Source organism: Carassius auratus, chromosome 46 (assembly GCF_003368295.1).
Source record: "Carassius auratus strain Wakin chromosome 46, ASM336829v1, whole genome shotgun sequence".
In the NCBI taxonomy this organism is placed as follows: Eukaryota; Metazoa; Chordata; class Actinopteri; order Cypriniformes; family Cyprinidae; genus Carassius; species Carassius auratus.
Window position 1 is genome coordinate 9,939,332 of NC_039288.1, and position 23,659 is coordinate 9,962,990.

At 38.4% G+C, this 23,659-nt stretch overlaps 1 protein-coding gene across 11 annotated transcripts in view; it reads left to right on the plus strand.

Annotated features, from left to right (window-relative positions):
* The first annotated feature begins 362 nt into the window (after positions 1 to 362).
* LOC113064116 (histone-lysine N-methyltransferase EHMT1-like) overlaps positions 363 to 23,659 on the plus strand; it is a 31,473-nt gene continuing 8,176 nt past the window's right edge. The window contains exons 1-17 of one of the 11 annotated variants that reach the window (XM_026234691.1): positions 363 to 420; positions 16,766 to 16,853; positions 17,320 to 17,813; positions 17,982 to 18,144; positions 18,823 to 18,986; positions 19,213 to 19,371; positions 19,577 to 19,645; positions 19,792 to 19,909; positions 20,015 to 20,152; positions 20,703 to 20,848; positions 21,338 to 21,481; positions 21,659 to 21,885; positions 22,008 to 22,199; positions 22,325 to 22,407; positions 22,487 to 22,593; positions 22,794 to 22,916; positions 23,042 to 23,143. In XM_026234691.1, coding sequence (XP_026090476.1) covers positions 400 to 420; positions 16,766 to 16,853; positions 17,320 to 17,813; positions 17,982 to 18,144; positions 18,823 to 18,986; positions 19,213 to 19,371; positions 19,577 to 19,645; positions 19,792 to 19,909; positions 20,015 to 20,152; positions 20,703 to 20,848; positions 21,338 to 21,481; positions 21,659 to 21,885; positions 22,008 to 22,199; positions 22,325 to 22,407; positions 22,487 to 22,593; positions 22,794 to 22,916; positions 23,042 to 23,143 — 2,538 coding nt within the window. In that variant the 5' untranslated portion in view covers positions 363 to 399. The other 10 variants (XM_026234693.1, XM_026234694.1, XM_026234701.1 and 7 more) reach the window with 10 other exon arrangements.

A 23,659-nucleotide genomic window follows, 5' to 3' on the forward strand; every position in this document is an offset into this window, starting at 1 on the left:
GTCCCACACCACCTGAAGTGGTTTGAGTGATCGTATTCGAAAGCTTTTCGGAGTGCATTCTGGTATTTTCACGACTGGATAGCTAGTTTACAAAAACATGTTAATGTTTAAAACTTAATATTATTTTTAGGTGATACTGGATTTCTGAATCTCTTAACTGAATTCTGACCAACGCAAATCGAATGAGGACCACTCCAAAATACCTAAAAGCTTGCTGCTGCACGTAGATGGCGTACAACAACAAAAAAAGACTATTAAGTATTTGAACCGGTTCCCTGAAATCGTTTGAAAGAACCGATTCTCAGAAATCAGTTGGACTTCACTACATAGTCCACACAGCTGAAAGAAAGTGGATCAGTGACGTAAGCATAATGGGGGCGGGGCCTCGGGTGAGGAGCCATGGCTTCAATGAAAACTGAGGTAAGAGCATAACAACGATTCTACGTTGTACCGATGTTTATCTGTGTAGTCGTGCGGGTTTGGTCAGTTTGACTCAACGACTGGTTGACAGACCGTTTAAGGTATACTGAGCGGCTGGTTGAAGGTTTGAGCGGCTATCCCGTACAGGTTTCCTGACGGGTCTTTCAAAGAGCCCGCCTGACGGTCTGTTACAATGTGAAAACACAGTGCTTTTCTGCGAGTAAATGCTGGTGAAGCTTTTTTGTCAAGGGAAATATTGGGGCGGCCTCCCCTTTTGCGGAGCGGCTGCTGTTGCCTGAAAACCTGAATACAGTTCGCCTTGTGTGCTTTGTACACGGCAAGGTGGTTGTTGTTATGCTGGTTCCAGGGCACTATCCGGCTTCAGATGCTCGGTGTTGATGTTTTAAATACAGCGGCAGTGCATATTGTTATATTATCGTACCTCATGCACAAACGCTTCCCTTCTTACCTTAGCCAGGCACCCAGCGGCCTTTCCCTTGTGTTTAAAAATATTTGAGTAAAATCATTAACTTAGTTTGTAGCGTGTTTCATGCAGGAAGCTGCAGCTAAGAGCTACTTGGTGCTAAAGCACTTGTCAGCAATAGTGTTGTGTGGTTAAAATGAATTTTACGCTTGTTTCGTGTAAAAGTGTTTTAGATACGTGTTTGCTGTTTGGAGAGTTATGTCCCTAGACAAAATTTTGAATTTCTATAATAATCTTAAAGATCCTGACCCAAAGGTTTTTTTTTTTCAATCATTGAAACTCCACAAACAATTCTGCAACGTTATACGTTCCTTTAGGATTTTGTGACGGGGCCACTGTTAAATCATATTCATAAGAAAAAGGTACCTAGGAATGTTTTAGTCTTGTTTGCATTACTCGGGTATTTAGTATATTGGATAAAACTGAATGCATTGCAGGTTTATTACTCACAGCAATTTCATTATTAACATATAAACATTTATAAAACAATAGCAATATAGATATATTACTGACAGCCATGTCTGTTCACTATATGGAGTTGTATCTATGGGGAAATCAAACACACTACCATGTTTATCCATTGGAGAGAACTTGCACTTGTTCCCCGACAGGTGGAGCCCTGTGATTGGGTCGTTTCAGCAGTTTCAAGTGTCTCTTGTATGAGAAACAAAAACAGCATGGTCTTTAATCCAAGCATTTGTTGGAGGAATGTTTCATAGGAGACATCATACATAAGGGACAATTGATGGTCTCTCCTTAGAGTGTTCTTGCATTTGATGTTTTTAATTAAGAGAACAAAAATCACTTTGAGGTTGTTGTAATGTTCTGTGATTGTTTTTTTTAATGTATTGTGTACAGACATATTGTGTACAGTCATAGACTTATGCCCAAAGAAATGGAGAGACAAACATTTTATTTTCAATAAGATTGAATATATAAATCATATTAACCTGAAAAATATGTGCTTTAAATGTCTTAACATAAAACTATTACAAAAAAACTTATTTTTTTCTTGCACGAATACAGTTCAGTTGAGTTTTCTTTTGCATCTTCTTGTGCTTGTACAGACACATAAACACACATTATTGTATGTCAAATACCCAAAACTAAAACTGAGAGTAGGTGGCAGTAAATGTCATTCATTCATTCACTGATTCATTCAGGAATGAATGGGCCATTGAATCATTGGTTCACCCCATTCATTTAAAATGTGAATCCATTCTGAAATTGTGTGTTGCTTGAAGACGCACAACAGTAATAATAGGTAATATTTGTGTTGGCAAAACTGATCAAAAACAGACAATATTATGTCTAAAATATAACACACTATTAAGTTATTATTTATTGATCTGTTGTGTAAAATATTACATGTGCAGTTGTGCTATTTGGGTCAAAAACTGCATTTATGTGACACTGCACTCATTGCTTGTGTGATATTGCTTAACTATATCATATGATATAAATGAGACAAAAATGCATAGTGGCACTTCATATAAGTTGATATTCTAAGTTGATAACCTGCTGTTTCAAACATTAAAGCTGCAGTAGGTAACTTTTGTAAAAATATATTTTTTACATATTTGTTAAACCTGTCATTATGTCCTGACAGTAGAATATGAGAATATGAAAAAATCAAGCTCCTCTGGCTCCTCCCAGTGGTCCTATTGTCATTTGCAGAAATTCATCCACTCCCGATAAGAAACAACCAATCAGAGCTGCGGTCCGTAACTTTGTTTGTGTTCAAAATGTAGAAAAATGTATATAATAAGTGAGTACACCATGAATCCATTTTCCAAACCGTGTTTTTAGCTTGTCCTGAATCACTAGGGTACACCTATAATAGTGTTTATATTCTGACTATTTTAGATTGCTTCGGGGATACAGTGGCGGAGTAACCCAGTACCTTTGTGATTCTTCATTGACATAAACAGAGAGAAGTAGTTCCGGCTACGATGTTCTTCCGGAAGACGCAAGCAGTTCTGTTTATTAACCGCTAGAGCGTCAAAAGTTACCTACCGCAGCTTTAAGTAAAAAAAATAATAATCCAGATTACAGATAGTCCTGTTTATGACTCCCTGTTAAACATTTATGATTGAATCTCCATTAGGGGCCGTTTACATATCGCGTCTTTTGCGTGCTCATGTTCGTTATTTCGAATGTAGGCATACATTGCATGATATTTGATATCCGTTCGAATTTGATTTTTCTCAAAAATTACAGCCCTATCATGCAGTGAGTAAATGCAGTTAGTTAGTTGTCCACATTACAGACATTACAGTGCTTCACTTGCATTGACTGTTATTCTGCATGAAAGAATGAAAAGACCGAGCTGAAGGTGGAGTCATTCGACCAATCAGATGAAAGCAGCATTTCAGCGCTGCCCACAAGTGCGAATTAAATATTGAAGCCATAAACCGAGATGATCAGAACGTACACAGGCCAACTGTCTTGTCCATGTCCTCTCACTTGAATCCTCTTCTTGAGATTTGAGTCTCTTGACCTTCTGCAAGCCCCGCCTTGTTCACGCAGTGATTGACTTGGGGGGAGGGGGCTGAGACGTGATCGGCTCAGAATGCATTTTCAATGTGCACATTGAATTTTGCTACATTCATTGCGGGACATTGAATGAAAATGCAATCGTAAGTGTCTTGACTGTGAGTGTTAATGCATTTAAGAAAAATAGCATTTAAATGATCATTTTGCCACAGTTTTTGCTTGAACATGTTAGACATATCTAATCATTTCTGTAATACATTTTCATTTCTTTTTTGCCAATTATAAAGCGTTAAAATTAGTATTCATTTTACATATTAAAACTGGTGTATTAAATGGAAAATGAGAATTATGTAATTTAATTTTCATTTTCATTTTGCACCAAATGTTGAAAAAAAATTGTGTTGGAAAATGTAAATGTAAATACAGAAATGCATTGTCATTTTACATATTGCATTGTCATTTTGCATATTACATCCCAAATTGAATATTGCTACCCATATGCTTCCATACAAATCAGCCATCCTTCCAAATTAGCAACCTGGAGGCATTTCGAAATCTTAATGGAAGGAACAGAATTATATTTACATTGTTGAATCTAAGTTTACAGAAATTGATCTTCCTTCTGCTGCAGCTGTCCGCACAGCATTCAAACAACAAGTCATGTTCAGTTATGACATGTTAAAGCTCTCTCGCGCAGTGTGACTTATGTTGCTTCAAGTTCACCATTCTGCACCCTGGTTGTGCACAAGTGTTTTGTGCCACTCTGTCTGAAGCGTTTCACATTATAAAAGTTTTACACACAGAAAGATTATTAGAAGCTTTTATTTTCTTTTGTTTTCTAACTTATTTTCATCATTTCATGTTTGAATTGTATAATTTTTTTAAGATTTTATTTTCAAGGTTTTGTTTTTGCTGCTTAATTATACAGTTACATAGTTAAATTTCATAGCTTATATATTTTTATTCAAATGTAGTTTTTCTCCGTAATGAGGAAGTTAGTATTTTGTAGACTGTTTAACAAAGGGTTTGAAAAAAAGTTCCGCAAACACATTATTGATATTTTGTATTAGTGTAGAGAAAAAAATAACACTGGTACTGGATCGGTATTGGTTGATTCTTAGAATTTGGAATACTCTATGTAATCTTACACTGCAAAATAATAACTCAAAAAAGATTAAAAGATAACGTCATAATTATTTATTGAATCCTTAAATTAGTCGCAATTATATAATGAAAGCTATAAAAAAATATCTGACAATCATGAAAATTGGCATAATCATCATAATTGCCAAAGCTGATGGAGTTCTTGCTTTTATTTTTGGCAGAAACTCGCAGGAAGACCTGCAAAAAGTGTTTATTTTTGTTGACAACAGTAGATTTATAAATGATTCTGATTACGAATTTGCCCGTATCACATTGTCTTGATTATCGTGCAGTTAAAGGATTCGTTCAGCCAAAAATAAAAATTATGTAATTAATGACTTAGCCACATGTTGTTCCAAACCTGTAAGACATCCGTTCATCTTCGAAACACAGTTTAAGATATTTTAGATTTAGTCCGGGAGCTCTCAGTCCCTCCATTGAAGCTGTGTGTACAGTCTACTGTCCATGTCCAGAAAGGTAATAAAAACATAATCAAATAAGTCCATGTGACATCAGAGGTTCAGTTAGAATTTGTTGAAGCATCCAAAATACATTTTAGTCCAAAAATAACAAAAACAACGTCTTTATTCAGCATTGTCTTCTCTTCCGGGTCTGTTGTGAGCGAGTTCACAGCACTGCAGTGTAGTGATATCTGGTTCGCGAACGAATCACTCAATTTAACCGTTTCTTCTTGAACCAGTTCACCAAATCAAATAGTTTGAAACGGTTCGTGTCTCCAATAAGCATTAATTCACAAATTACTTGAGCTGTTAACTTTTTTAATGTGGCTGACACTCCCTCTGAGTTAAAATAAACCAATATCCGGGAGTAATTAATTGACTCAAACAGTACACTGACTGAACTGCTGTGAAGAGAGAACTGAAGATGAACGCCGAGCCGAGCTAGATAACAAACATAAGATTGACTCGTTCTCGAGTCAAGAACCGGTTGCATCAGTTTTATAAAGTCGTTGTTTTTGTTATTTTTGGACCAAAATGTATTTTCGATGCTTCAACAAATTCTAACTGACCCTCTGATGTCACATGGGCTACTTTGATGATATTTTTCTTACCTTTCTGGACATGGACAGTATACCGTACATACATTTTCAATGGGGGGACAGAAAGCTCTCGGACTAAATCTAAAATATCTTAAACTTTGTTCCGAAGATGAACGGAGGTCTTACGGGTTTGGAATGACATGAGGGTGCGTCATTAATTACATAATTTTCTTTTTTTGGGTGAATTAACCCTTTAAGATTGTTGTGCCACAAGGTGGTGGAAAAGGGACTATCTTTGAGTGAGTCTTTAAACCGATCATTCAACTACACGTTCAAAAATGCTGATTTATTCAAAGAGAGACATAATGAAACAAGCTGTTGAAATCGTTTTGAACTTTGAGCTCCACTTTAGAAAGCTCAGCTGACCAGGTTTGTGTCGATGTTAAGACTTGGACATGACAACCTATTTTCACAAATATATGATTCGGCCTGGAGGACAGCGCAAGTAATCGCATGCGCTTGGTCGATCTCTCTCTGTTTAGGCTTAAGTGCAAATTTCAAGAGCCTCAGTACAAATCAGAATGGTACACATTGTTATCATTACTGACTTGATTAATATTCAGTCCACATGCATGAAGTGTAAAACAAGAAGGGCATAACCCTTACAAAACAAAAAACACACAAAAATCGTATCGTGGTTGCTACGGAAGTTCTAAGTGGCCATGCATTATAATTTTTTTCCTTATTGTTTTCTCATTATAACGACTTAATTTTCTCGTTATCTCGACATAACGAAAGTTGTTTTCTCGTTATAACGACTTAATTTTCTCTAAGATGTTAATTACAAAAACAAAACGTTTGGTGTACTGTCTCTGGAAAAATCAACAGCGATTGATCTGCCTTTATTTTTGTATTGTAGATGTTATTACCTATAGGCAAAGCAAAATTTGAGTCCTGTCAAATTTGAGTTCTAATGAGAAAACTACTTTTTTTATGTCGAGATAACGAGAAAACAAGAAGGAAAAAAATAATAATGCATGGCCGCTTAGAACTTCCGTAGGTTGCTGCAGTTCTTGCATTCCTCTTAGGTTTCCTCAACAATAGCACAATATTGCAGTTATCGTGACAGTCCTAAGTGTAAACGCAGCCGCTGATCAGGTAACATTCTGAACAGAAGTGCATTTACACTCGTCTTTTCAATGTGTATGTGAACATCTGGATAAAGGTTGTTTGGTACAATTTATTAGGTCTTTTCGGTTATTTGTCCGAACACCGAAATTCAGGCTGAATAATTTCGGTTGCCGAACATTCGGTGCATTCCAAGATCAAACAACGAAGTAAACATGCTACGTTCAATATAAAAAAATAAAAAATAAATGTCTGAAACCGTTATGTGGAGGAAACATTTGCGCTTATTATGGTTATTCTGTTTATTTTATTTTTCACATTGAATTGTGTCCTTTTTCTGTTCCTTAATGAAAAAAAGGGAGACCCAAAAACACAAATATCTGATCATCGTCCATATCGCTGTTTACAATACACATGCTTTACCAAGGCAATGACTGACGCATTCATACATTCCAAAGAACTCCATTGTTATCAGCACTACAGTAGAAAATTAAACCGTATATGTGTTGACTGACCCAGATCGTCACGGAATGGAATGGTTAAGCAAAGAAAAGCGTTCAACCGGATAGTGGAAAAGCGGCTTATGAGTGATGCATACCTCTGTAGCAGACTAAACTGCGCCGCTAATTCATGCAAAACAAGCAGATATTAAGATTTTATAGCTCTACTCAAGCTACATGCTTTGGGGAGATGTTCTCAACCTAATTTTCCCTGCTTGAAACCATATAGCTAGCTTAACTCACTGATTATTTTTTAGTAGTGGTTTTCATATACAAATGATCATAATTAATGATTTCCCGATACTGTGCATTTGAAAGATTTCTCATTCACTCATGTTGACATTCAAATTTCAAGGCAGCTGCATATTTTTTACACTTATTATTTTTTTTTTTAAATCATTGTTTCAGTTATAGCTAAAGGATGCGTTTTGCTTAAATCCAAACCAGATGGCTTGGAATTGCTCTTTTGTTTTTTATATTGTAGGAAACAGTTTGATGCTTAATAATTCATGTTTAACAGTGTTAAACACACCAAAGAGCTCATTGAATGTAGCTAGAGCCCATTCCATAAAATGGCTGCAGTGTTGTTTTTTTCTGCTCTTCCTTCTTCGTGAAGAACAGTAGAGCTCCATCTGAGCATGCTCAGTGTGGGCCATGTCAGAGCTTTTTACAGAGAGCTGGTCATGTGACCTGTGCTCAGGGACGGTGCATGTGTGGGAAGATAGCTAGTCATTTGGAGAGTGTGAATTTGTTTCCTCCTCCCACATGAATGAAGACCACTGCTTAAGGCAGGTACAGCTATGTTGCTGGAGGGTTTGACCTCTGATGAAGCAGGATTATTTCCAACTCCCTTTTTGCTTCTGTGGTCAAAGGAACAAGTATTTTTGCTCCCAAGTAGCTGCTCCAAACTGGTTTTTGCTGTACGTTTTTTGAAAGAAATGGACTTGGTACTCAAACAATCCACTGTTTTGCAGCATGGAAATGAGTTTTGCTACTGATTTTGGATATCATATGATTCATCTGTTCTCTTTCTGATGAACTGATTAAGTTCATGTTCCAGGATCTGAAGTGTGGGCCTGCTCAAAGTTGGACAGGATCTTGTAGCCATCTCGGATCTGCAAGAGTTGGTCCTGCGCTCATCCCAAATCTGACCTCTGAACACTTTCCTTGGAAAGATTTTTCAGGGGTAGCTCTACCCCCGAAGATATATTTAATTAACCTGCCGTGGTTCTTTATCAACTTTGATGAACCACAAATTTTCTAAATCTATTTAGAGGAAAAAGGTTAGAGTTATTTCAAAATTCATTCAAGTTGTCAACTTAGAAAGCCCATCAAAGCCTCTCAAAAAAAATCCAACACAAGTTCCTGTCGAGTCTTAGATGAGAAATTTATTGGCATTATTAGATGGATCACTACAGTGTTTTTGCATTTGTCTTCAGTGGCAGAAAAGGAGAACTTGCAAATGGGATAAACTTGAGTAGCCAAGCAAATCGAGCCAATTATGCGGGCAATCCTTGCTGACATCGGCCACCTATAATGAGCAGTGCAAAACAGACCGGCTGCTCCTCTTGCTGGCAATGAGCTTGGTTTCGTTGGCTGATCCTGTTGTAGATTCCTTTGAGGTGAATACTAGGATCCCTCTGCATTTGTAAGAAGCTTGTTTGCATGACTGGAGACATCTGGATTTATATTCTCGAAACACAACTCTGGGTGTTTGTGTTTATTTGCTATATTGCTATTTCTTTTGTGATTACAGGGTGGTAAAAAACAAGCTGTAGAATCAGGTGAAAGAACAGCCATCCAAATGGGTAGTGAATAGCCACACCGTCACTCTCTTTTTCTATTTGTTTGTAACTCTCCCTCCTTCCCTCTCATTGTTTTCCTTAACTATGCTGTAGAAAATCAGGAAACCATCTTAACCATTTCCCAGCTGGTGGATGTGAGAATACCGTATCAGTCTTTGAAAAAAGATCTTGAAGGCCATCACTATGATAATCATGGCTTCTGGGAAATCATTATCTCCGACTGTCTGTGTCAGTGGAATGAGGTGACTACAAAAGGGCGAATAAATGGTGAAACTCCTAGCTATGCAAGGTTCAGTTGTGAAACTTTGTTTAGTTGTGGTGTCAGTAGTGCAGTTTTTTTGGCAGAATGACAATCAAGAGACTGTTCTGCCTCTGCCAAGGTTGTAAGACTAGGCCTTGACATGTGGTGTGAAATGATTCTTGCGAAATCAAAAGGAACTTTGTGCTTAAGATCTATTTCATTGCTACAAGAGTGTAGCTATTCTGCAGGGCATTCGTAGTGATAATTTTAAATGTATTCATAACCCTATATTGCATCTGTGTAGAAGAAATGCGTTTGGACTGTGGAAGAATTTAGAGCAGTGGAACAGCTATGTATACCCAAAGTAATCTACAGGTTCCAGAGCAAAGTTATATGAACTGATTTGCTTCCAGCTTTGTATTGCTCTGATAAATTGATATAAAGGCAAGATTTGTCATGAAGATGAGGCTCCGAAGATCTGTTGTTTTTTACAGTTTGGAAGAGTAAAACACTACATGAATCCTGGCAATACTGAAGGACATTTACATACACTACCGTTCAGATAAAAAATTATAATAATAATGATGCAAGGATGCTTTAAATTGATAAAAAGTGACAGTACAGACATTTACATTGTTCCCAAAAAAAAGACTGTAAATTAAAAATAAATAAATTAACCAAAAAGGATGTAACATAGGTGTACAATCATTTTTTAAATTGGATATTTACTACATTTTCATTAGAAACAGCACAATGAAATAAATAATAATAATTAAAATTTTCTCTTGAGCTAGTCTAAATATTCAGTTAAAATATACCAGATTGTACTGTTGGAACTGTATCTGTGAAATATGCTTTTCCTCCAGTATCTTTTAATGGAGTCAATTTACGTTCATTGGCTCCAGTGCAGGTTCCTTGTTTAATGTAAATGATTTCAGTTTTGGAGACAGAGAAACTGAAACTGATCCGAGAAGACTATATCAAATCTTCATTGATTTTCATCAGCCTCTGCTAGCATTTACTCGACCACCAACCCATATAAAGCAGCATGTTGATTTCTGCATCCGATTTAAAATACAAATGTACCAAACAGCTTGTTTTCAGACTGCTTTGATTTGACTACTAACATTAAGAAATGTTTTTGCCACTGGTTTCTCTGGACATCTCTGCCCTACTAAGGGACTCAGAAGAGATAAAGACCTCTTGAGAGACGACAGCAGATAAAGAATAACACCGTCTTGCTCCTGATTCCTGTGCTAGCCAGCAGAGCTTCATGTTTCTATGGCTTCACTATACATTTCCTGCTCCTTTCTAGCAATGAAATGGCTGCCTGAATTCGTTGTTGCCCTGCTCTCAGGAGAGAGAAAAAAACGGAAATTTGAACTGACTGGGCATGCTCAGTGTGAGCTTTAGCTAGCTTAACCGACAGAGGGAGCCTCTGGGTCACATGATCAACAAGCCGGTTGAATGCTTGCATGCGGGAGGAGAAAGAAAAGAGAAGCAGTCAGCTCGAAGCTCTTTCTCCCTCAGTGGAGGCCATCGTTGTGAAAGCAGGTATGAAACCAATGGAGGAACCTTCAGTTACTCAGTGCTTGGGTTCTTCATCACGCCGGTTCTGAATGTGCATCATTTGAGACTCGTCATCTTGTTTCCTTGTGTTTTGTCATCACTTACTCATCTCATCTCATCTCATCTCATCACTTTCAGTCCATTGATGTTCAGAGGAGAGGAACGCTCTGAGAAATGACTGGAATATGGCATCCAGTCTTCCTCTTAAGCTTTCAGCCAGTGCTGTAGTCAACGGCCCTCTCAGCTGAAACAGTAGCATGCAGTGTCAAAATCCGTTTGAGCTTGAAACCATCAACAGTGGCTTTTCCCTCCTTCACAGAGGTCTGAGTCAATGTTTGAAGTCTTGAGGAAAAAATCCTGGGGATTAATAGCGTTTGTGGTCAGATGGTTGCTGCTTCTGTTGGCACAAAACTACAGAGAAATATAAAGCAAGGGAAGATGAGTGGTTTCTGAATTCTGGGCAGCAAGCAAGTGGTGGTTGACTTGCATCTCATTTTGGATCATCTCTTTTGACATCCTGGACCTTTTAGTTTGTATTTGCTCATTCTGCCTGTTTTGGTGTCTTCATTGATCTGGATCCAGAGAATTTTAGATGCCTTTAAACAGTGGAGACCTAGCAAGCATCCCAAAATGTTTTGCGCGCTGGCTTTTAGAATTCTTTAATAGTCACAATGAAATCTAAATATTTGGTTCTTAATCTCTCTTTTTTTTTATGGAATTTCGCAGTTATCATAAATGATTCTTCTGTGCATGTTATTTATTTTTTAAATTCCTGTTCCTTTGTAATCTTTAATCAAAAATAGTCTTCATAACGATATCTCTTCTTCAATTACGTATTGCACTGGTTCAATGTTATTAACATTCCAAACAATATTAGACAAAAACAATTCTCATTCGAGAAGCTGTTTCACTTGGATATACATCACAAAAAGACGATCACAGTTTCTGCTTCTTGTCGACTTTGATTAGCATTTGAAACTGTAGACATTGTACCACTATATACTTTTCAATTTTTATTATGTTACATTGTCAAACTTCACACACATTTTTTATGAAACTAGTGCAGTACTGTTTTGAAAATAAATATTTTATATTGCTTTTTTTTTTTTAGCAGTCAGATCAAATGGCTGATGTTTGATGTTCTCTGATGTTCTTTTGGTTGATTCGTCACACTGGAAAAGGCAGGTCGTCAATTGTAGAGGCAATGCATTGTGGGATACATTATTTTTCATTGTTTGCTCTGTTGTATTTGCACGTTGCCATAAATTGTTGGTAACTTTATGTCATGCATAATTTTCATGGTATGCATACCATATACTGTAGAAATGGTAAGTAGTGTTGTAGTATGCTCTTCCAAACATAGAAATATTATTCAGGAAGAAAAAAAAATGTGCAGGCCTGGGCCTGTTGTGAGAACCTAGGCTGCCAGTAGGAGGAGACTGCAGTAAATCTGAAAACTTTCTTTTTGTATGTTTCCTAAGAGAACTATTTGAAACCGTCCAGTTGCAGAGAGGCTTTAACAAGAAACAGGTTGTGTGACTAGACTGATGACACAGTTTAGTGGTTGGTCTTTGCTGTAGAACTAAAGAGTGAGGCCTGTTGTTGTTTCCCAACCTTCTCCAAATGTGAATTGACCAAACAGACATAATGTCATGTTGAGTTTCATTTTACATATTTTGTAATGTGTGATGAAATCCTTTTGTGGTTTTGTGGGGCAAACTCATTTGTTGCATTTGAATGCATTGGTGTCCTGTGTCTTGGCTTGTATTTTGGTATCTTCATTGATTGCCATTCATGCGTGAGTCACAGCCACCGCTGACACTGTACGGTCACTTTGGCTCTGGTATTTGGCTGCACGCATATTAAACTGAAATGAAGGTGTGATTCATTTTAAGCACTCTCATTATTTCATACGTCCTCATTAAGAAATTGTGCTCTCGGCTTTCGGTGTGTGTTGAAACTATTAGGAAGCAAGGGTCAACAAAATCCTCATGGGTTTGCTCTTTGATCTCTGTAACTGAATGGTATGATACAAACCCGGGTCACCATTCACCTCTGAATCCACAGCTCAGGTTAATGAAGTCAACTCTTAAAAAATCCCACCGGGTGGCTGTTTAAATCTTAGCAGAGAAGCTGATCGTATGCATGTGGAATGGAAGAACCTGTTTATTGGTGGAGAGCTGAAAAGTAATGCTGCAATTACAAAGATATTGCGATTCTCCATTGACAATTATATGAAATGGGTGATATCCAGATAATTACTGAGAATGTATTTTTACGAACCCCGGTGTAGTCTTATATGTGCATGTATACTTTTTTAGAAGCATAAAATGGAGTTATTTGATATAAAATCAGTTTTTACTCATATATTATATCTCGATTTTTGTATTTAAACTCTAAATGTGTTGCTCGCCACACATAGCTGTCAGTCTGATATCCCCAATCCACCCAAATCTCAGTCCAGCACCCCATATCCAGTGGAAAACATTCCCTGTCTGGCTCGTCGTATCAGTAAACACTGTGGCTACAAAATGGTGGAAAGGAGCAGAAGGCCCTTCCCTCCTCTTTCCTCTACTGAGCATGTTCCCTCTTTGGCCTGTAGGGGGAGGTCCAGGGAAACAACTGGATAATCGCAGTCAAATGCTTTTCTCTCAATGAGAGGAATGTTGGAGCTGATATCTGGGATCCATTTCAGCTGGTCTGCTTGGAACATGTTTTGGCGGCGAAAAGATCACTGGAGTTAATATTCAAGGTGATGGTTTACAGTATAATGATATCATAAAAGGGCTTGACATGATTTGGGGAGATTCTGTGAATGGAAAATGATGGGAAATGCAGCTCTTTTTGGTTGCTGATCATTTTTAATGCGGCTGTGCCAAGTTGTTCTTCCTGTGAAACTGTGAATGGTACTGAAAACCGCCACGCATGCTAGAAATGCCAAGAGTGTGGGATATACTAGCTGTGGTTAGGTCAGAGCATCTGTGACGTTTGGGCAACATGGTGATGGTGCAGATTCTCTTGAAATCAGCTGTAGATTTGCATTTGTTCATATCCTTGCATGTAGGCCTCTGAAATACCAGTTTAGACTGGTTTTAGTTTCGGTTGTTGAAGGGAACTTGGTGTGCTGATAAATTCCCTTTAACATCTGAAGCTAGTGCACACTCTTTGTGTTTGGGTCTGAATGCATTTCTCCCCGTTGTCCAACAAAATGAAGTGCAATGTCTCACAAAGGGAGATTGAGTGAGAGGTCGTATTAATCAATCTATTCAAAAGCAGTTTTCCATGAGTGAACTTTTACTCTCTAACAGCTAAGAATAACTGGCTAATTAAATTTAAAAGAAAATAAGAAAAAAACGAGATTATCTAGATAACGGTTAGTCTGCTGTTATTAGTTGACAATTGAGACCAACTAGACAACACTGTGTCAGTCTATATATTATGGATTCTTAAACTGTTAGATATTTGAAATATTTATATTTCCTGAGACTATTTTTCTCATGTGCCAAGAATGTCTCTTCAGCTTTTCTCTCTTTGCTTTAAGAATGTTTTTCTAAGATAAGTAAAATTATGTCCTGAACTAATTTAGGAAATTTAAACCAGTGATCCAAACCAGGCTTTAGTGGGCACCTGAAGGATTTAGATTTTGCTGTATTAAATTTATTCAACAAACATTATGACTTCAAACAGAAACATTTATGACTTTCAATTGATTTAAATAATATGATAAATCTTCTTTTTTGTTTGCGTCATTAATTAATGCATTGTTACTTATTAAAGCAACAGAATTAAGTAGGATGGTATTTCATAGACAGACCAGACAGAAGCAGATTTCTTTACTCATCTTCTCATTAATGTTTTTACTAATGACTGTGTTTCGCTTGTATAATTTGAGCTTTGATGCTAATTACATGCAAAGACTGCAAATGACTTGTTAATCTGGATTCCGTTCATGAATAAATTTGCTGTTACTGGGGATGGAGGGGTGCTTGAGCCTTACTGATGGGGCAGTTGAGGCACAGAAGACAAAAATGGTTGGGAAACACAGCTCGAGTTCAAGGATTTGTGTTAGAATTGTTGCTTAAAAGGGTGCTCTCCAAACAAGAGACGTTTTGTAATAACCAAGGTATGTCTTCATCAGAGATGCAGCTGAATGCTGGTAAGACACAAGGATGCCGACGTGGCAGACCTCGGAGTTTAACCACAATCTGTTGGGCTGGTTTGATAAGGTGTGATGGGGTCTTTGTATTGTCAGTGGAGCAGATCTTGCCTGGTTTTGGCAGGGAAAGCGGGGACTCTTATTATGAAGTGGCTCCCCTGGTGGCAAGAGAGAGGAACAGAAAGCCACACAACCTCCTTTGTTGCAAGAGCAGCTCCATAGAGCGGCAGACATTTTCTGGCTGTGCAACGGAAGGCAGCCGGCGTGTCTGCCAATCAGATGAGGTCTGGGGATCGAGGCTGGGGTGGGGGAGGGGACAAACGGTGGGAGAAAGCTCGGATTTGCTTGTAATTACTGCACCCTGTGACCTACCTCTTCCTTTTTGAGCCTGGCTGCAGAGATTCACTCCAGTAGTTGGAAGCTGGTATGTGAGTGAGACTGGATGCACTTCAGTTGCATGGCTCGAGGACATCTGTCTTTGCTTCCAGACAAAAAAAAATCAACAAGTCTATCTCATCACCTCTACCTTGCTGTTTGTTTCCTGTTCAGGGTTTATTGTAAACTTGCTTCTTCAGTGACAAGCGAATTGGGTGAAGCTGAAATCCTTGATGCAGGTGATCACCTGATGTTGTACCAGGTTTCTCCTGGCTGCTTGGGATGTGGTAGTAAGTTGAGTAGTAGCTCAAAGGATTACACGTGATCTCAGATGTCTTCCTAGGCCAAAGAAAGCTTGATCTGTTCTGTCCGACTGTATGGGAGTCTTGTACAGGGACATTGTCTTTAGGAACGAGACCTCTTTCTAGAGTTGTGTTTTCTTGTGATTTTGTTAGATCTCAAGGATGTGACACATCTGATGTTGGCAGTTTGGTCTCTCGATGCACCTTTAGAGAGGACTTTCCATGAAATCTCAGCACTTTCCCAAATTTGGCTTTGAATGTACTTACTGAAACAGGGATTTTTTTTTTTTTTTTTTGGTGGCTTGTTTTGTTTCACTTACCGTAGCAAGAGGGAGTGGAACATGGACATTATCAAGCTATGGATCAAGCGGTCACTTCCGGTGGACCCGGTAGCCAAGAACGAAAGGGACCAATTCAACCAGAACATGTAAAATGAGAGAGAGAGAGAGAGAGAGAGAGAGAATGGTGCAATTATGGAGCAAGAGCATACTGGGCCTCAGTGTCCACTCTCTTTCTGTTAATTATTTTATGTTGTTGTTATAAACGTCAAGATATTATTGGGACTGGTCACGACGTGACTTTTAAAAAAAAAAAAAATATTGTTTTTTTATTATTGGATATATTTTTTTAGGTATAATGAACCTAGGATTTGGTTGAAACCAGTCATGGCTTAATGCATTGGGAGATATTGAATCTCTTGAAAATATTAGCTTGACTCAGGAGTGATTGACAGCTCAAAGCCCTTGTTGTTCAGATGTTGTTTAGACTGAACCTTTGGGATAAGCCTCTCATATTCCCAAGGGAGGTCTCCATGTTTTTCTTTTTTTCTGTTTTGTTGGCAGTGGCCATGATGATTATATGCTATTTTTAGAAACAGGGGGTCATTTAATTTCGAACCAAATTCTAATTTGATCCGCTTTCATTCTCATTATCGCTCGAATTGTTTAAGACAGGTTATTCCTCCCATCAGCCTGGCTTGGACATTGTAAAGTTTCATCAGTTGGCTTCATGCATTCTCTCCCCTCTCTTTAGGAGGCAATTTATTAATTACTGCTTTGATACTCCTAGTTTGCACGTACACATTTTTAACCATGGTATTACATATATTATGGAAACCCAGTAATTCAACTGTGTGCTTGTTTTCAGCCCTCCAGTTTGGCCAATGGGAATTCAGGCAAGAGGGAAAGCATGAAGTCCGAGGGGACAAAAGAGTCTCACACTGAGCAAGAGGAGGGTAAATACTGAATTTTTTTTGATATATGAGCATTAATGATATATTGTTGAAAGCAACATTTTGACTCGTTTCAGTCTCAATAGCTATGTCTTAAAACATTTTGACTCTTTTTTAAATGTTTTATTTATATATATATATATATATATATATATATATATATATATATATATATATATATATATATATATATAAAAAGTTGTTTATTGGAAAACCATCACATTTATTTATTTATTTTTATTTAATACATTTTTTATTTAATTAATTAATTTATTTGTATTGTATTTTAACAAAATATTAGTTTCTGGTCTCTGGAATTGTTTACTTCCATTGTGAGTCTCTTACTTTTATTTTAAGCACAAATATTTGTGCTTTATTTTTAACAATATGATGTGCCAAATTGTTTTGAATCTGGAACAACCCCTTAACTCTTAAGACTTAATAATTTTTTCTGTTCTGTTTCTTATAGGAGGAGATGAAGATCACTTGAACGGGCAAGCCGACCCTCTCAGAGAGACCACTGAGCTGAATGGGACTTTTGAAAATATGGACACAAAGAGAACTGAACAGAACCAGTCTGCACAAGGGTCCCCAGCCCGATCCTCAACCATGGAGAATGGACTGTCAGAGACCAAGCCGCCCCACGGCTCTACAGTGGGCAGTAATGGATATATTCTAAGCAAACAGCAGGAAGACACAGTGTCAGCCCCACACAGGACTAACTGGTCTCCCATTGGGGGTTCCACATTGGGGCATGGGACTAAAAGCTCGCCAACTTCAGCTTCAACATTGCGATCCCCAGATCAGGGTTCTTCAAACAGTGCTGCAAGCCCAGGGCCGAGCCCATCAGAGAGACAACCGGAAACAGAGACTAAAAACGGCATAGTATTGAATACATCGCCACCAACAATACATCGCGCACGCAAAACTATGTCAAGGCCGGCCTCAAACCAGACACTAAAGGTAATGAAGATTTACCAGAATGAAAAATTCTACATCAGCCGCACTAGTCATGACTGCAGTGCATTCAGCACTGAACATCCCACAATGTTGTTTCGGTCTGTTTTTTCTTTTTTGTCTCATGATTCATGGTCATGCATACATATAATAGCATCTCTGTTCCTCCTTCAGCTTTTGAATAGGGAAAATAAGGAGCCAGTCATGGTGAAAGATGACAGTCTGGGTAAACCGGAGGCAGTGCAGCCTCCGCCATCTCCAATCCAGAATCAGCTACCTCAAAGCCAAACTGACACCTCATCTGTACTGAACACCACACCAGCAAAGCCACAAACAGGTTATACACCGTATTGCCTTTCTTTGTTTCCAACAAACCTTGTCACTCTAAAGCTTTTTGGATGTGGTATTGCATTTAAATTTTATGTACATGTATCTATGTAAAAAGTTCAGTATATCGGTATATTGATGGAACAATATAATTTTATGAAGTTTTTTTTTTTTTTTTTATACTGGCCATTGTTGGGTATTCCATTGTGCTAATTTCCCAGTTTTTTTTAGATCGCTTAATGTTATGTTTTAATACCAAATAATTGAGTAATATTTATAATATTATAATATATAATATTTAAAAATATATAATATTTTTTAAATATTTTAAAAAAATAATTGTATTAAAATTAAATAAAGTATTGCATTTTAAATGCATTTTATATGCATCAGATTACAAATTAAAATTGACAAAATATACAGCTTACCTCAGCTACTTAGTGAAAACAGAGGACAAATAGAAATTTAGTAGTTAGTTAAGAAGTTTTGATTGCACCAAATTGCCAGCAACATGTTCATCAATTATATTTGACTTAACATCGAACATGGTTCAAGTTCAAATTGAAATTCAGATAATCTAACCTACATTTTACAGTTCTTCATGGAAATGATCAGATTGCTTTTTACAAAGAAACAAGTGCTTAAAAACAAGCCTATATACCAGAATTCTCTCTTTATGCATTGACAGTTGAACCCAGACCTGTCTCTCCCTCAGTAGCAGCCGTGTCAAGGAAGAAGAAAAGAAAGATGGGAATGTATAGTCTTGTGCCCAAGAAGAAAAATAAAGTTTTGAAACAACGCACAGTTCTGGAGATGTTTCAGCGTATGTCCCAGTCTCCACCCAACCCCCAGGTCAGAGATCGGACCAACAGATTCAATCCTAAAGAGCGAAAAACTATCATCTATACTGTGTTGTTAAAAGTATTCTTTGAGTAGTTGCTTTGATTGTTAGACTGAGACTTGACCATTGGTATTCTTATCTTAATAATTGGTTGAAATTTTCTGTACTTCTTAAAGCCAAGACATGTGACCTCTGACATCTAATGCCTAGTCTTTTTATTCCTTGGCTTCGCTGCAGTCAAAGGAAACAGTGCATGTGAATGGCGAGAGAATAGAGAATGAGTCTGATGAAGAAGAGTCAGAGGAGGGAGAAGACACCGAGGAGGATGAGGAGCTGGTCAGAGTGGATGGAGCTAAATCCTCTCAGGAGGGACCGAAGATAGATTCAGTCTCTCAGGTGGGAATTTCAACAACAAAGCTCATGAGCCAATGGAAAAATGTTCTCGTCCATTCTTTTTTTTTTTTTTTTTCTCATCTTGTTGGTTGTTTCCTGGATTTTTTGTCCAAATGGCTTGTTCACAGATTCCGTGATCAAGTTGAGTAGCATCTAATCTTTACATTCCTCTGAAAGGATGTTTATTTGTTAATTTTTCATACAAAAGCCTCTTGAAGAAGAACAGGAGTCTGAGGAGTCACCAGAGGGTGAAGAGGAAGGGGATGAATCAGACTTGGTGAGATCGCAAACATTCTATCAGAAGACACAGCATAACCAAGAGTTATTTGCACACAATGCTTTGAGACCAGTTTCACAGGATCTGATTTGAGGTTTTCAGATCGTTTCAGTTTGCGGTATGTAAGTTCCTTCTGTCCTCCTCAGAGTTCAGAGTCCAGTCTGAAAAAGAAATGGAAAAAGAAAGTCAAGGGGGACCATGCCTGGCTCCGACCATCAAGGAAGCGCAAGAGGAAATTGAAAGCGAAAACAGAAGGACTATCAGGTACAGTAAATGTTAAAATGCCTGTTTTTCTGGAATATCTGCTGTAGGGCAACACCTCAGCTGTCGATGACTTTAATTTACAAATCTGTCCCATCATAACTCCAGGAATGGAGTCCCAGTCTCAATCTGAGAGCCAGAGCTCCCCATCAGCCCTTTCTGAGAACAGGAAAGAGTATAAAGAAGTCCCATTAGACTCCCTCAACCTAGCAGCACAGGAAGCCTTACTGACATCTCAGAGTACAGGTGAAATGAAATCCTGAATTATTAGTATTATTATAAACATTCTGGGGTATTTAACTTGGCATAGCAGTAATTGATCTTATAGATGAAAATGATGGTTTGCTTTGCAATGAGAAGTCTTTCTTGTTTAATACTATAGAAATATGTATTCTCTTCAAGTTGCAATCTGTTAAATTAACTTAAGGTTCAAAGTAGAAATTGACTGCTTCGTCTAGTTGCAAATACGTTTTTTATGTTTTAAGCTTTACCATCTGAGTGGTTTCGATCTCAGTGTCTTGAAAGGCACGTTTGTGTAAATTTGTGTTGTAAGGCCTTTGTGGTGGCCTCCATCTTGGAAAAAATGAGTCATCAAGACTCAACTGATACGGTGCCCCCTGGTGGTCATGTATCTATTGAAGTGTAATCCTAAGCTGTTTGAACTATCTATACAATATTTTCCATTGATATACATCTGATTATCAAGTAACATTCACTCCTTGCCCTCTGTGTTTGCAAAATGATGGTCTTTAAGCTCTTTCAGAATTGTTAGAGCCTTACAGTTGGTCTTTCTTAGCTGTTTCAGGGTCAGTGGAGAGCACCGACACCGACATGGTGCAGGAACTGCCCCTTTGCAGCTGTCGAATGGAGATGCCCAAGAGCCGAGAGATTCTCACACTTGCGGACAGGAAGTGTATGGCCACGGAGAGCATTGATGGCCAGGTGGGATGGTTACCCTTGTGAATATGTAGAACAATGCTGGTGACAGTGTTTGCATTTTCAGGAGTACATTATCTCACTATATATAATGGGTACTCAACTCTGGCCCTTGATGTCTTTGAGTTCTCGAGGTCCACAAGCTCTGGCTCTCACTTTTTGATCCAACTCACCTGCGTTTCTAATAATCCTGAAGATTTTTATTCGCTTGTTCAAGTGTGTTTGATGTGCTTTGAGCTAAACTCTGCAGAAAACTGGACCTTAAAGGCCAGAGTTAAGAACACCTGCTATGTACCATCTGAATATGGGTACCAGTTTTGGTGAATAATTCGGTTCAGTACAGAGGGTCCTAGGATTCATCTAACTGCTGAATACTTGGCATCTTCTTTTTCTGTATTGTCATGTTTCATGTTACAATACACGTTTTTCTTACTCTTTTTAAAAGACGAGGTTCTGAACTTTATTCTAACTGGTTCCCTGTTGTTCTGGGGGTAGCTGAGCCGTTGTCAGAGTGCAGTGCTGAAGCACGAGATGATGAGGCCTTCAAACTCTGTCCAACTGCTGGTATTGTGTGAGGACCATCGTACGGGGATGGTCAAACATCAGTGCTGCCCAGGCTGTGGCTTCTTTTGCAGAGCCGTGAGTCTTTGGCTTTACCCAAGAGAACGTTTTTAGGTCTTTGATTGGGTTTCAGCATGACAAGCCAATGGCCAAGAAATTCATGACTGAGTGCATGTGTCTGAAAAGCTCCAGAGATTTTACTTCAGCCACATTTGAGCAAAACACTCAAAGGTATTTCATGTGGCCATCGTGTAGGGCGTCTTCATGGAGTGTCAGCCAGAGGTGAACATCTCCCACCGGTTTCATCGAGCCTGTGCCTCGGTGCTCAACGGTCAGAGCTTTTGTCCACACTGTGGAGAGGAAGTCAGCAAGGCGAAAGAGGTCACCATTGCCAAGGCCGATACGACATCTACTGTGCCTCTCACCCACGGCTCCTGCAAACCCAGCACTTCAGAGGGCAAAGCAGACACCACCACTGGAGGGTATGTGCAAGCTGTTAAATATTATGTACCTAGCTAGGACTTTGTGGATCAGCATCCTTGTAGGATTTTTGGTGTTTGTTTCTCAAACTTTTGGGTTACAATTGATTTGTTGGTCAATAAAGGTCCACTCGGCACGCTATTCTTGGAGAGGGCAAGGCCGATAGCACCTTACACAAACCACCACAGACACAGGACACATCTGTGTCACCTTTGGGCTTCAGAACCGGACCTGTAGTTGGATCTGGAACCGGACCTCCACCAGGACTGCCTAAGGAAACTCTGGAAAGTGTCCTGCTGGCTCTAGATGCAGAGAAGTAAGAAAACCATCTATTATAGCTTTCGATTATGGCCACATTATCCATATTAACATGGGGTTCAGTCATTATAAAGTCTTGTACAACTTGCACTGACTCATTCCCATCATTTCTTCTACTCCAAGACCCAAGAAGCTTCGGTTTCACCCAAAACAGCTGTACATTTCTGCCAAACAAGGGGAGCTGCAGAAGGTCCTATTGATGTTGGGTAAGAGAGATGCATAAAGTTATATTTCTCATTCACGGTATGTCTGCTCCGTGCTGGAAACCTCCTTTGTCATTCTCAGTGGATGGGATAGACCCTAACTTTAAAATGGAGAGCCAAAACAAACGCACACCGCTCCATGTAGCAGCTGAAGCAGGTCATCAGGAAGTCTGCCATATGCTGGTGCAGGTGAGGGCAAATGCTACTGAGCTAGTATTAGCTGACTCCAAGATTAATCATTAATTCACACCCATAGACCCCACCTGTATGTCGCTTTCTTTTTTCCCCTGTAGTAGTTCTCAGATTTCAATTGCATATACAGTTATGACTTATCAAGAAATGGCGCACTAGGTTTGACCTCAATGACTTTGGCATTGTAACTTTTTCAGGCTGGTGCAAACCTTGACATGTGTGATGAGGACCAGCGGACTCCCCTGATGGAGGCCTGTGAGAACAATCATCTTGACACAGTGCGCTATCTTCTGAGGGCAGGAGCCATCGTCTCTCACAAGGTCAGCTGCCACGAGCAAGAGGGTTGATAAGCCAGTCAGTTTAGCATAACATTCAATCAAATGCTTTTTGAGAACCATTCACTCTGTTTGAAGCCTGATCACACCCTGTTTTCTTTTCTTTTCAGGATGTTGAAGGTTCAACATGTCTCCATCTTGCTGCTAAGACTGGACATTTTGGCATTGTACAACATTTGCTGTCTACAGGCCTTGTAGATATAAACTGCCAGGTTTTGGAACTTCTGTTACATTTAACATTTGTAAAAAATATTTTGAGAATGCGAGATGGTATTTTGGGGGATTTCCACCATTTGAGTCAATAGACTCTGCCAAACATATCTCAGGAATTTCACAACTGCACCAATAGTCCTCCATCCAACTGAAAACTACTCCTACTGATTCTTGTTGTGTGTTTCTCAAAGATTACAAGGCACCTTAATGATGCACTCTCAATTTCTGTTAATTAGTTTTTTAGTCATTTAAAAAAACAAAACAAAAAAAATCTGAAATTCATCTAAAAATTACAGAGTAGAAAATATTTTATTGCTTTGGACATTTTTTCTTTGGCTTTTAAGAACCATAACAAAAAAACTTTCCACTTATCCATTTAAAAATTTTAACTTAACTTTGAAGTATTATTTATTTATTTATTTATTTTTGTGATTTAAAGTATATATCAGTCGTTCTCAACTAGAGGGCCTCAAGATGACATAAAATGATATGTATTTAAATTTACTTTTTTTTTT